Source organism: Corvus brachyrhynchos, unplaced genomic scaffold (genome assembly GCF_000691975.1).
Source record: "Corvus brachyrhynchos isolate BGI_N302 unplaced genomic scaffold, ASM69197v1 scaffold34, whole genome shotgun sequence".
NCBI lineage: Eukaryota > Metazoa > Chordata > Aves > Passeriformes > Corvidae > Corvus > Corvus brachyrhynchos.
Window position 1 is genome coordinate 1409022 of NW_008238126.1, and position 13462 is coordinate 1422483.

At 36.2% G+C, this 13462-nt stretch overlaps 1 protein-coding gene across 17 annotated transcripts in view; it reads left to right on the forward strand.

The window, feature by feature from the left end:
* The window catches only part of CASK (calcium/calmodulin dependent serine protein kinase), a 141579-nt gene that overhangs the window by 113566 nt on the left and 14551 nt on the right, over positions 1 to 13462 (forward strand). For 8 of the 17 annotated variants that reach the window (XM_017733440.1, XM_008633018.2, XM_017733441.1 and 5 more), the window contains 5 exons: positions 915 to 983; positions 6376 to 6444; positions 7823 to 7858; positions 10652 to 10848; positions 12118 to 12233. In XM_017733440.1, the coding sequence (XP_017588929.1) occupies positions 915 to 983; positions 6376 to 6444; positions 7823 to 7858; positions 10652 to 10848; positions 12118 to 12233 (487 nt within the window). The remainder of the gene's footprint in view (positions 1 to 914; positions 984 to 6375; positions 6445 to 7822; positions 7859 to 10651; positions 10849 to 12117; positions 12234 to 13462) is intronic. The other 9 variants (XM_017733443.1, XM_017733433.1, XM_017733434.1 and 6 more) reach the window with 3 other exon arrangements.

A 13462-nucleotide genomic window follows, 5' to 3' on the forward strand; every position in this document is an offset into this window, starting at 1 on the left:
AAGTTCTTTCTGTTTGTAACTGTTGTGCTCGCAGTTACTGAAGTTACAAAGGAAAAAAATGTTGCTTTGAGCTCAGTCTGTCTTTTTCCAGGAAAACTCCACCTTGGGCCTTGCTAGTAGAGTCTGTTTGTTATTTCTGGAACAATTTTTAATTTTTCTGCAAGCAACCCTAACTTGAGATCTTGGATGGTATCACTAATCCCGGACAAGCTTAAAGGGAAATAACATTTTTTTGGGGTCACAGTAAGCCAGCCAAAGAGAGAAAGGGGGGAAACTCTCAGATGTCTTGAAGTGATGTGCTCACATTTCTGCCCAGATTGAGTCCCACAGAAGTCAGCCCTGTGGCGGCACAAATATTCAGATTGCCATTTAAGAAAATATGTTGTCACAGTCTGCTGCTGTTCTGCAGTTACTACTTGTTGTGAATATTCTTACACAATAGTAAATGCAAAGTAGCAGACTCCATGTTCTGTTTTGATGAAAGACTATTTTTGACATTCCTACCTTTATTACAGTAAAATGCAGCTTCCAGAAACTGAATACAGGTTTGCTATTTAACATCTATGATGAAAGGGAAGAAAATGCCACTTTGGTAGCAAAGACTGTAGATGACAAGAGTATAGCTACAAATAAATGGTTGACATGGAAGACACCTACACATCTCTGAATCTGTGGTGTTAAAATACAGTTCTGGGTCTAGGCATTCAAAACGTGGTCAGGTGAACAAAGTGGTAATGTACATTTATACTTAAGATTAATCAGGACATTTTCACTGTTTGTTTATAGGTGGTATGACAACTTATCCATACCATTTTAGCTTTTCATACTTGAATTGTGGTGTTTTCCTTTCAAGCATTAATAATTTGGAGATTTTTCTCTTCAGTGTTAGTCTCAAAGTGCTTCTCTTTCCACAGAGGGAAATGCGTGGAAGTATTACCTTCAAGATTGTGCCAAGTTATCGCATGCAATCTTCATCCTGTGAGGTAATGAATTTAATGACCCATCCCCTTTCTTCCTCAGTCCTGTAACTAACTGCCTGCTGATGGCTGAATGTTACTGCTTTCTGGGAAATTGTTTCTGCCTGTCCTGTTAGATCACGCACACCAATTTTACAACAAAGATAACGGAACACGAGTAGGCCCCACCTACCTACTCAGCCCTGCCTTCATATTCATCTCATCAGCACCTTAACTAACTCTTTACAGCCTATTAAAGAAAAAAAAATAGGAAAGGGGATCCTCGGCTTATGCTTTTAGGAAGCCCCTTTAAAATATGACCATTTAAACTCATTCTTCAGGAAGTCTTATGAAAAGTTCCTAAGCTGAGAAACAATCCTCCTGTTTTTTAGGCTTTAAGCATTATACTGCTGCTTTGGGCTGTTAAGGGTTAATTGAAGAGCCTGTTTCTGTATAACCCTGTTGAGGTAAATTTGTGATGGTTGTGTGTAACAGTTACATGTGGCTTAATATTGTGTTTCCATGAAAAAAAGGTCTTTGTCACTACAGAAGAAGAACAGATTTGGAGTTGTTGCTGAATTAGAAACTTGGTATTACGGCTTTTGCACAGCAACGTTTAATTCCCTTCTGCTCACAAAGTTATGTTCCAGATTGCAACTGAAGGGAATTAAATTGTAGAAAATGGCTGTTTGAGAGCCACTGTTCCAGTCTGAGCATACAGATGGCATATGCAGCGTGTAGATGATGCCAATCTCTCCGTGCCACATGCTTAACTGCGCAAACAGCTCCCGAATTAGAATTCCCAGAGTGAAATCACAACCCCCGCTGAAGTCAAGCACCTTATCTTAATTAGAGCTGTGATTTCACCCTAATTGTTCTTGTGTCTCAGCAGATGCTAGAATACACAGAAACTGCTATTGAGGTTGTCAGAACAATCTGTTTGCAAGGAAAAAAATTACTGCTTTTTGGTTGCCTTCTGTACTTCTAGTAGAATTCAACAAAAACTGAAAGGTTTTAGGGGTAGAAGGTTTGACAGAGTTTCACCTATGAGGCCAATTTTCTTAAAATAAATATGAAACCAAAAGTTTTTCATGAAATGCAAAGGCTTTTAAAAAAATTGCAGCGTGCTGACAAATCCATGTATTGACTTCACACTGCAAAGAGGAATAGTAATAAAAGATACCTCACTTCCCATTGTTGAAGTACAGAAACTGGTGAAACTGCAGACTTGCTGGGAAGATGTTTATTTGGAAAAACTCAGCATACAGCTTTAAATTAATACTGTTAGGTGTCATTTTAGTAATAGCAGATCATCTCTTTTCTTTAGCTCTGTGTCCTTAGGCTTTTCATTACTATTTATTTCACCAAAAAATGTAAAATAGACTCTTACTTACCTTTCTTTGGAAAAAATGGCTAAACTAGAAATGTGTGATCAAAGAGAAAAAGGAATCATGTCTAATTATCACACTCTGTAGCATTTAGCATTCATTTAGTCAGAGATGGATGAGTCTTTTCCACCTGCTCAGCCACACTAAGACTTTGGTTGATTTTCATCAGTTACAAGTGTACACAAAAACCCCAGTGTTTTTAAATCATCCTGTTAAAGCATCACTAGTCCTTTGGTACACAGAGAATTTTTGTCACTGAATTTTTCAGGAAGGTGATTCAGATGATAAATCTAATTTTTAACCATTGATAAAGACTAAAACTCAGTGTTGACTGACATTACTAAGACACAGAAATCTTGCTTCTCGTGCCCTCCAGCAGGATAAATAGAGAGATATTTGGTCTTCACTAGTATAACCTTCCTAGTTAAGGTATTTTTTTGGCAATACTTCAGTATGTATTTGTTTGGTTCCCCTCCTCCTTCAGTCATGGACTGGTGCTCATGTAGTGTAGTTTTATCACAAGAGGAATATAAGACAGAATCGAGAAAGTGGGGGGTTTGAGGCTCCTACCAGGATCACATCATTGGATTGCAAAACATCTTCTTAATCTTGAATAAGAAAAAACTAAGTATTAATAGAATCAGAGGTGATGTGCCTTTTGTTTACAATCTTAGGCCTTCACAAGGGTGAGGAGAGCATGGAATGGCTTTTTTTTAATAACTGGGATTTGAATTTCACTTGCCATATTTGTCTTCTTTTGAGTAGTCATTTAAAATAAGTGTTATTTTCTAAATATTGAGCCATTTCTGCATATTTAAGGAAGTCTTTCCTACACTATGTAATTCAGGGTCACTAGGCAGTTTTCAAAATCTCAGCTGAATAATTTCAAGTTTCTTAGGCATTTGTGGCTTTTCCTGCACCCATGCCTTCCATTCACTTACCAGACCTCCTATTTCATGGAGCACACCTTGTTTGAAAACATAATACTTTTAAATTCCCTTGTGTGAAACTTGGATCAGCTGATGTGGTGTGAGGTAACCTCTTTAGTCACTGGTGTGGCAAATGACCTCAGTTAACACAGATATTTAGATAACAAGGGGCCAGTGTTGCTTTCTTCATCAGATACCCAGAAAATTGCAGATTTACATAAATGTGAACTTGAGTAACTATTGCAACACATCCTTCTTATGGATGATGGCTGTGTGTGCTGTTCATATGTTTCAGTTTTATCCCGCTGAGCAAGCATTTTGCTCTGGCTACATTTGCATTCTTTCTTTGTACTGACACAACACCCCCAGTAACATTTTATAGTGTCAGATATGTGAGAACAGTAAGGGAAATCCTTTTTTTTAACAAAAAAAAATTCTTTATAAACATTCTTTATGTTGCAGATTGTCTTTGTGAGACTCTTACGTTGTTTTATTAAGAAGAAAAGCTTTTATAAATACGAGATTTTAAAAGTCTGGTGGTAATTACCATGGATTTTTTTCCTTTAGTCTTCCATGGTTTCTCTTAGTGTTCAAACTATGAGTATTTTTATAGTCTTAAACTTTTTTGGCATTTGTATTAAAAATACTGGCAGAAGTGTTCCTTGAGCAAGACTGAAATGTAGAACTATTTTCAGATTTTTGGAAAGTCTGTCTGGTTTTTCTGTTGGGGGTTTTGATTTTGGTGGTTTTCTTGTTTTGGGGTTTTTTTCGGATCTGGCAGCAATGCCATTGATCCAGCTGTTTTTGTCAATATCTAATTTGATCAGGTTGTATTTATTCGACATAATTGGGTTCTGCTATAGGTTTGCATCTCAAATGCATTGGTTTATCATTCCTAAAGAATGATGCCACACCTAAGAACAAGGAATCAACAGGAAAGTGGGTTTGCCATAATTTGAAAATAATTGTGGTTGTTTCCTCTAAGGCTCTGGCTCTGTGGTTCTTTGACTGAATAGTAATGACCCCAAAGATTCCTCTGTTGTTTTTTGTCTTGCACTGGAGAAGACTGGGAAGTCCAGACAGTCAAGTTTACTGATACACAATGATAATAACCTTTCTACATTACTCAGAATGTAGAACACTCCAAGTGTTTTTCTGCCCCTACTCCCAGGAAAAGTGGGGCTTTCACTGGTTTACTGGAGAAACAAACTCACAACCAAAACTGAAGTTTTCCAGGCCAGTCCTAAGCAGTTCTGTTATTCTACAAGCATTTCTTGCTTATTGATTTGTCTCATTAAATTGTGCATAATACAGTTTTTCTCCTAACTTTTGAGTCTATATTTTTTGAAAAAACACCCATCCCTAGGAAAATAACAATCTAAATGCCTTTGAAATTGTGGCAGAACAGAACAGCCTAATTATGTAAAAGTCATACATAAAAATATGTCTCTTGACTAACTTGTTAGATTATTTCTGACAGTACTGAAATCACCAATAGCACCGAAAATGTATATTTTCCTCAGTATGTTATGATGAACATTTGCTTTGAATAATATGCTGTCTTATGTTGAGAATTGTTGGAGGAATACAAATCAAAACATTCTCAAACCAAGAAAATTTCCTTCAAAGGCAGAATCCTTCAAGACTGTCCAGAAATAGTGGCATTCTTTAAACTTGTTTTTCTCCCAATGATTTGGGTGTTTGCATCAGTTTCAAAAGCTTTCCCTTGCTCCTTACTAAGCCATTACTGACAAAAAATCATAACAAACCATATTGAAAAAAAATTCAAAATTAATTTTTCACCTCTTGAAAGTGAGAAGATAACAGAGACAGAATGCTGATAATCCATGCACCCAAAAAAAAAAAGAGAATATTGATTCCTTTAGGCCTTTTTTTTTTTTTTTTTTTTAAAGTAATGAATGGTTTATTTGCTCTCATTTATGCTGGAGTGATTTTGTAACTAGAATTAGAGCTGATTTTCCCCATTCTGTTACCCATTGCAAGTATTTGTGGAGGCAAGTTTTGTTCCTAGGCATGTGGCATTAATCCCTGATTAATGTTGCACGAACAGTTTAGCTCCAGGTCTGGGTTCTTAATTTGTTCACAAAAGGTACTTGTATTGATAAAATATGATAGGATTAACTTTGTTTGCTTAGAAAACTGTTTTAGCCCTTTTTCTCTGCTGTCCTTGATGTTACACAAAATGACCAGACATTCCTAAGATGACCTTTGACGTGGAATATTATATTCCAGAATTCCTTTGAGGGTAAAAGGGATTTTTATTTTTTTCACAATGTGTAGAGTGGATTATTTTATTTCTGGAAGAGATGGCTCAATTATCATGGAATTAAGCACTATACAGTCAAAGTGGCATGTGAGAAACATTGCTCTGAAAAACCCAGTCAGGAATTCCTGTTATCCCTCCTGTATTCCCAGTATCACCCTGTCTGCTGTCTCTTCACTCAAGTGTAGGGCCACACTCGTAGTCTGGGTCAAGGGAAATGGCTTTTTCAAAGTGTTATATTTTGGCAAGGTTTGATACTTTCAAGCCCTTAAGGATGTTGGAAGAAAACCCCCATTTGTGCTGTAAAATGGATGAGAAGTGAGGAGAGAGAATCCAGCTTCCTTCTCAGGCCCCAGCCTCAGTGTCTTTGAGACTGCAGAGAGATGCATCTTGCTGAGTAAAGACTGATCAACACCACATAGCTGAAAAAATATTTAGAAACATCTTTAAAACAGGATATGGGCCTCATTCTATTCCAAGTACTATTCAGAGTGTAGCTTTCAGGTATTTTAACCAAGACTGGTGTATGACTAAGGGCCGGTAGCATTGTCAGCCACATGAGACCTCAGAAGTCCCAGTTATTAAAAAGCTGAAGGCAACATAAAGGTAGTTATTAACTCAAATAAATCAAAATGTCAAACCTGAATCTTAAGCTATGGAAAAACTTTTCAGATTTACAGAGTTTGAGGTGTGGAAACTTTCACAAATGAAGCAGCTAAGCAATTGGTTATAAGGCTGTGGATGTAACTGTTCTTTGAAATATATCTGTGTTCCTGTGATAGTGTTGTGTTGTTAATGAACCTTGTGTCTTATTTCAGAGAGATTCCCCCTCTACATCCAGACAGTCCCCAGCTAATGGTCATAGCAGCACTAACAATTCTGTTTCGGTAAGATTTCCAGTTCCACACAGAGAAAGTGTGAAAGTTTTGTTGGTGCTCATCTGCCATTACTGTTAAACTTATCATGTGGTCAGTGGAAAATTTTGTCCTGCTGAGAGAACCCAGGTTATTGCATATGTAACTCCCCGTTTTCTTTTTTTTTTTTTAAAGGGCTTTTTCCAACATATTCTTCTCATTAAAAGCCATACCGTGAATTAAATGTTAATAACTGTACTGTGACACTTCAGTCATCCTTAAATCATTGTCAGCACTTTCCTCAAAACTAGGCAGAGGTTTAAAGTGGAAGTTTTTATTTCCATCCTGAGCTTTGGAAGCAGAGTTTGAAGGAAGAGTAACTGTGCAGTTGGTATCCCAAGACATTTTAGATTTTTTTTTTTTTCTTTTAAGTTTTGTGTTTTGAGAGCCCTCTGGAACGTGTACTGGTTTCCGCTATCTGAGTTAAGGAATTGGTGTGCTCTCTGCTGTCGTGGTACGTGCACATACTGTGTGAAACATGAGCCTTGCCTGGGTATGGAAAGCAAAAGGAAGTGGCTTTAAACTGCACTACAAACCAAGCTATTACCATCACATCTTTAACACAAAGTACTTCTGTTTTGTATGTATTCAGGTAGAAAAGTGCTGTCGATCTCCTGTTCTTCCTAAAGTACATTAATGTTAAAATTCGTGTTGTTTATCATTTGTTGTTGTTTGGGCCAGTGTAGTAACTACACACAAGTTTCTTCAGTGAGTGCTGTCAATATCGTGAGTTCATGGGACTAGCTAAAAACAAACAAAAAAAACAAAACCAAGTAACTCTTTCTTTAACTATTAATAAAAATTGCAACTTAGACATTATTTGCCACAAGGTAAAGTGCTTATTAATTAGTAGAATGAAAAATAATTGTGTGAATGAAAAATTTAAGACATTTTTGTGAATTAAATTGAATTTATAACATGATAAGTAGTTGTAATCTTAATTCTCAGCACAATTGATCACATTATACATTTTTAATCACAAGTTTTTTAGTATTTATAGCAGCCTCTCTCTTTTAAAAGCAAAACTTAAGTATTAAGTGGAAAAGGCATTCACATAAAGAGCCTCTTTCACTTGGTGGTGCTTTTGTGTTGAAGATGCTGAATTATTTATTAAAAAGCACATTCTTTATCTGCTTAAACTTTTTACCTGCTTTCTTCAGCTTGCTGCTAAACAGCCTGGGTTTGATTTTTCTTTAAGAAAAGAATTATTTCTAAACATGGGTCAATGCTTTATACTTTTGTCTAACTTACCATTTTACTGTAACGTAGTATGAATCACTAACAAACGGTGTTATGTACCCTTAAAAAGTAAAATGAAAATTTCTTCTCCTGGGTTGACTTTATTCTGCAGGACTTGCCATCGACAACACAACCAAAAGGACGACAGGTGAATAGAAATCCTCCATGGGAATTTTTGTAAACTTAGCTGCTAGCAAACATCCCTGCTTACCTTTTTCCCCCTCATATTCTGTATGTGCTGGACTAAAACATTTAAGCTTGGAAAATTTGTTCCATTTTTTTCATTTTTCTTTTTCACTCATTTGTTTGTGGCTAATTCAAAATAGCTTTTTTTGTTGTTTTCATGTGTCCATTTAACTGGAGATGTTGATTTAGTTCAGAATGCATTAATAGACTTCCTGTTGTGCAGTGTCCTGTTGTAGTGGTTCTGTTCAAACCCATGACACCTGTGCAGGTTTTAATCTTAGAGGAAAGCTCAAATTTCTATTTTAGCTGGCATGGAAACAAGTAGGGCAGGTGTCTAAAACTCTAAAATACTGTGCTGACAAAGATTTCGAGTCTTGAGTTTATCTGAAACTAATTACTAACATTAACAAAGCTCTTCAAAAAAAAAAAAACATTAAGGACAGTTTCTGTTAAGGTTTGATAAATCTGAAGATGGTCTCTTAAAATTTCAGTCTTAAATCCCATATTCAATAACCTCCTTTGACTTTGTTACCTTGACCTGCTGGTTGTGCAAGTCATCACAGACCAAAGAAAGATGTTCCCTCTACAGAGAATTCCAAGAAAGCCCATAGGGGCTCCTCAGAGGATTCCCTATCATTTTCTTTGCAATATTAAGAATTTTTGGTTTTTTACTGCAGCCTCCAAATGAGCACATACTGTCAAGTGATTTGTGATTCATCTCAAGTAACTGCTCCAGTTATATATAGTCATTCCAGAATCTACCTCTGAATTTTTAACTGAGTACTCAGCCTCCTTCTCTACCAGGAATTTTTTTAATAGCTCTTGCAATTCCATTCAAGAAGTCAATCAGCTACTTTAACTCTTGTCTTTGAGAATCTTTTTATATTGCTGTCTGGTTGAGCTGTCTAGAACTTCTAGTACAAGAATGGTTTGCTCTCACTTCACTTCCCATTTTTAAAGGTCTCTATGGTTCTTTCAGCTTTCCCTTTTCTTCTGAAGACTCCAACTGCCTGAATGTAAACCTGGAAAGGCTCCATGGTACACCTTCCAAACATTTATATTAGGTTTCCATTTGGTCCTCATAGGGTATTTTCCCCAGGAGAAGAAACTTTGTTCAAGGCAATGTCAAAATAATGGTGTTTCTCTTACTCACACCATTTATAATTACCTGATTTTTTCAATTTTTACCTGATTTTTCCCATTGAACCAACATCTTTTTCTTGTCATCCTGGAAAACATTAAGGGCTTGGAAAACAGATACATGTTTATGTATGAGGAAGTCTGTAAAATTCCATGAATTGCCAGTATATGGTGGATAATGGCTCAAGCTGGAGCAGGGACTTGAAAAACAGGGACATTTCTAGACAGTGAAAATACTGCTGATGTTTCTAGACCAGTATTAGATAAGCTTCAGGCAAAATAAGGGATCAGCTCAATATTGATTACTTCATGGAAAACAAATTAATAAACATAACTGGTTTCAAAATATCCTATTTCTCAGGTAATTAAAAGAAGGTGGGTTGCTTTTTTAAGCTCACTCAATGCCCAGCAGAACAAGGGTCAGATTTAATATATTAAAAGTTGAGTTCTGTATTGGTGTTGTCATCTGATGCTCTCACTGCAAACCAATAAAAATACATCAGATACAAGATAGAAGTGATTAGCCATTTTAAGTTAATTTATTCATATCTCAGTGTGCAGATTGGATTACTTTTTTAAGTGCCATGAATAGTGCTAACACTGCATACTTACAGCTATTTCTGGAGCAGAATTTGAGCAAAGTTGAAAAGTGATTGTTGCAGTTTGTAAGAAGGTTATTACTTTGCAATGCAACTGTTGGGCTTTTTTTAATCTAGTCAAATTTTAGTAAGAAAATCAGCAGTATGTGTATACAAGGCTGTCTGAGATGCTGTAGGGTGGTGTTTGAAGTTCATGAACTACAGAAATTATCCACCTAGGGTATGACATTTAATTTTGATTTTAAGATCCTTGGTTGTAATTGGCAACCAAAACTGGAGATCACTTTTATTTTTATTTTCTAGAGTTGAGACCTCAGTAACACACAAAGATAGGATTGGTATATTAGTTTAAATTGTGAAGTCCGAGTCTGGATTCTTTCTGTTAATGTTCCTTAGAGAATAACTTGCTCAAATCATGAGTTTTATTTACACAGGAACAGACTTTTACTGAAAAGCCCATACAAAGAACTTCCACATTCCTCTTTAGTAACTCTGTGATAGGTCCAATACAGGACCTCCTGAAAAAGATTTTTTTAAACGTCTTAAATCTTTAAAATTCTCATTCTAAAGATCACTAATAAAGCCTAAGTTCTTTATACTGTCCAATAAAATTTCCTACCTCAGAAATTTTTAAAACATACCATGGGAGTTCAGTTGGAAAGTGTATTACAAATTGAGTTGTAAGGTGCTGGCTTATGTTCTGTAATGATTAGTGATAGTTAATAACTATTAGAGAGACTCTATGAGAGTTTATTACATTTCTGCTGTTCAGGTTCCATAGAATGTAGAAACCATGAGCTGTTGAAATAACATCATATGTCTCCATCGTTTGCTGGAGGGGGCATTTTCATTTTCAGCTATCACTTACGCTTTGGCACCTTCCTTTTTTGTTTCTTTCTTTGCTTGTTGCAACCAATATGTGTAGCTGCATTCACAGATCAGATTTTCACCTGTTACTCTGAATGCCGTATCAGTAATAATACTGCAGTGTCTCTTATAAACTCTTTTTTTTGTAGATCTATGTAAGAGCACAATTTGAATATGATCCAGCAAAGGATGACCTCATTCCCTGCAAAGAAGCTGGCATCAGATTCCGAGTTGGTGATATTATCCAAATCATTAGCAAAGATGATCATAACTGGTGGCAGGGTAAACTTGAGAACTCCAAAAATGGTACTGCAGGTCTTATTCCTTCTCCTGAACTTCAAGAATGGTATGACTTATGTTTTCTATAAAAATGAACTTAGTTGTGATTTTATTTCTGTCTCTCATACTTTTCACTGTTGTATAGCTAGTTTTTTGAATTTTTTTTCCCTTTTTTTTCTCAGAGTCTATATATTGACTCAATTTGTGTGGCATTGATTTTTTTTCTCTCATATATGCATAGCAGTAAGGGTTACATGCAATATCATATGTGTGATTACATTGAAAAAAATAATTCCTCTGTTAATAAACAGTGTGTTTTCTGGTATACTGTAGGAAACTAGGATTGAAGATGGCTACATGCAAATAGGTTATATAAGAGGGTCAAATAATTTCTCTTTCAGCTTCTAAACAGGGGTTTCATTAGCATTGCTTACATGCAAGTGCTGCAGGAATAAGGTCTTAGCAAGATACCAAGCAAAAAGGTCATTGAGGGAGTTTCAGGGTTTTCTTTCCTTTTCATTTTTCATGTGAATGTCAAAAAGCAGAAAAATCTCAATGCTAAGATTCCTGAATGATAGGTTCAGTGAACAGTAATGGCACTGAGCAGTGCAAAGCCTTTAAACAGCCTCTTGCAGGAGCTGTTTAGGAAAAAATTGAAATGCATCATCACAAATTCTGGCAAGCAAGTCCTGGGCCTTGGAAGATACGGCCATAACTCAACAAAGTTTATCAACATGGATAGTCTAGCCCAAAATACTTCATACAGGATTTGCTCCATAAAAGAATTGGAGTTCTGCACGGGGTTTAACAGCTCCTGTGCCTCCTGGACTGGCTAAGGGAGATTTTTTCAGAAGAGAAACAGAGGCACACAAGACCTTTAGTTCCATCTCCTGAGCTCTGTGCAAGCCCTGGCATAAGGGAGGCACAGGTGTACCTTGCAGTGCTTCACCCCAAAGATCACCTTCCAAACAGTCCCACAGCACCACTTGCTCTGCAGTAATTCAGACCATGGTGGTCTTTCCAGACCTTGTGCTCTTCCATTCGGATCTGCTGCAGAATGGTCTGGATTCATTTCAGCAGCTGCCCTTCCTCCCATGCTCACTTCATCTGTGAGCTTCCATCATCTACCATTAAGAAAATATTCTTCCATCAAAATACCCCTATATATATATATATATATATATGTTCTTTTAAGTCATCAAAACAAAAATGTTGTTAAAAGTTTTACTGTTTTCTTGTTCTATAAAAAAAGTCTTACTTTTCTAATTCATTCTGTGCAGCTTTTTTAAGATCCTTGATTACAACAGAAAATGTTTCTTTCTCCTCCATATGTCAGGCGAGTTGCTTGTATTGCCATGGAGAAGACCAAACAGGAGCAACAGGCCAGCTGTACTTGGTTTGGAAAGAAAAAAAAGCAGTACAAAGACAAATATTTGGCAAAGCACAATGCAGGTATGAACAAAAAATGCAGGTATCTTTAACAGGTTACATTCTTTGCAGTTTAAGCCTTGCCATTAATTGTTCTGCTGGCACTCTTATATGAACCTAATGAGTTACTTAGGAAAATATAAGTAAAATTCTAATTACGCCAACGTTACTCTGCTTGTTCTTTGCTATTTAAGCCTAGAGCTTAGTCAGTGAGAGGCAAGCTGCCACAAAATCAGTGCATCATAGTATATCCTGATAACAGGCTTAGATTGTTTGAGGGTTTATGTTTAAAGCAGCATTAGAAACCAACAGGATATGATTTTTGCAACCTGTATAATTATGCTGTGCTCTACAGAAGACTGTTCTGTGTCATCCTTGTTAATGTGTGTTTATAGTTATAGATATGTGAAAACATCATGAAAGAGCATTTTTGTTGAAGTGGTACAGCTGGAAGTGGAATAAGAGCCATTGTATAGTCAGTGTGTTATTTACAGTTACCAGATAGAACCAGCTGTGGAGGTTTATCCTCCCTGCAGTGATTTTTGCTTGAATCCTGAGTTTGGGGCTTCAGTTTAGACTACTGAAAAAATGAATTGCTTTAGAAAATTTTGGAAGTGTAGAGTAAGAGATCCTTGTCAAGCAAAATTCATTAGTTTTAGTAGTAAAGAAGAAAGACCCCTTCATTTGTGAGCTGAATTTGCTTCTTTTCTTCTTTTAATATAAATATTTAATGTGCTGAAACTGCTTTTCAACACTTTTCTGTTGCTCCTGCATTGATATCACGTTCTGTGATGCTTATGTTGCTGTGGTCTCCTGAGAGACTTGCAGAGATTTTTATTAGAATCAAAAGATGTACCTGTCCAAGCAGTGTAGTGACAGTATTTTATACTACATTAATTTCTGGAGGTTTTTTTCAGTTGCATCCTTGAACACACCTATTAAACAATATAAATCCATGTTTTCACATATTTCTCTTTACTTGCACAGTCTGTGTGCAGTTTAAGAGCTCATAATGTGTCGTTATTACAGAAAACGTTTCCTTAAAAGTAATTTGAAAGTAAATTCTAAGAAATCAATGAACAGTAATTATCATTTATACTTTTTGATTCAGTGTTGCATTTAAGATGTTCACAGGTGAATATAAAACTATTTGTTACCCTGAAAAGCCCTCACAAGCAGATTGAAAGCTTTAAGTAGTTTCCTTCCTTTTGCTGGTTTAACACGCTAGTTGTTCTAATGTTTCCCCTTTGTTG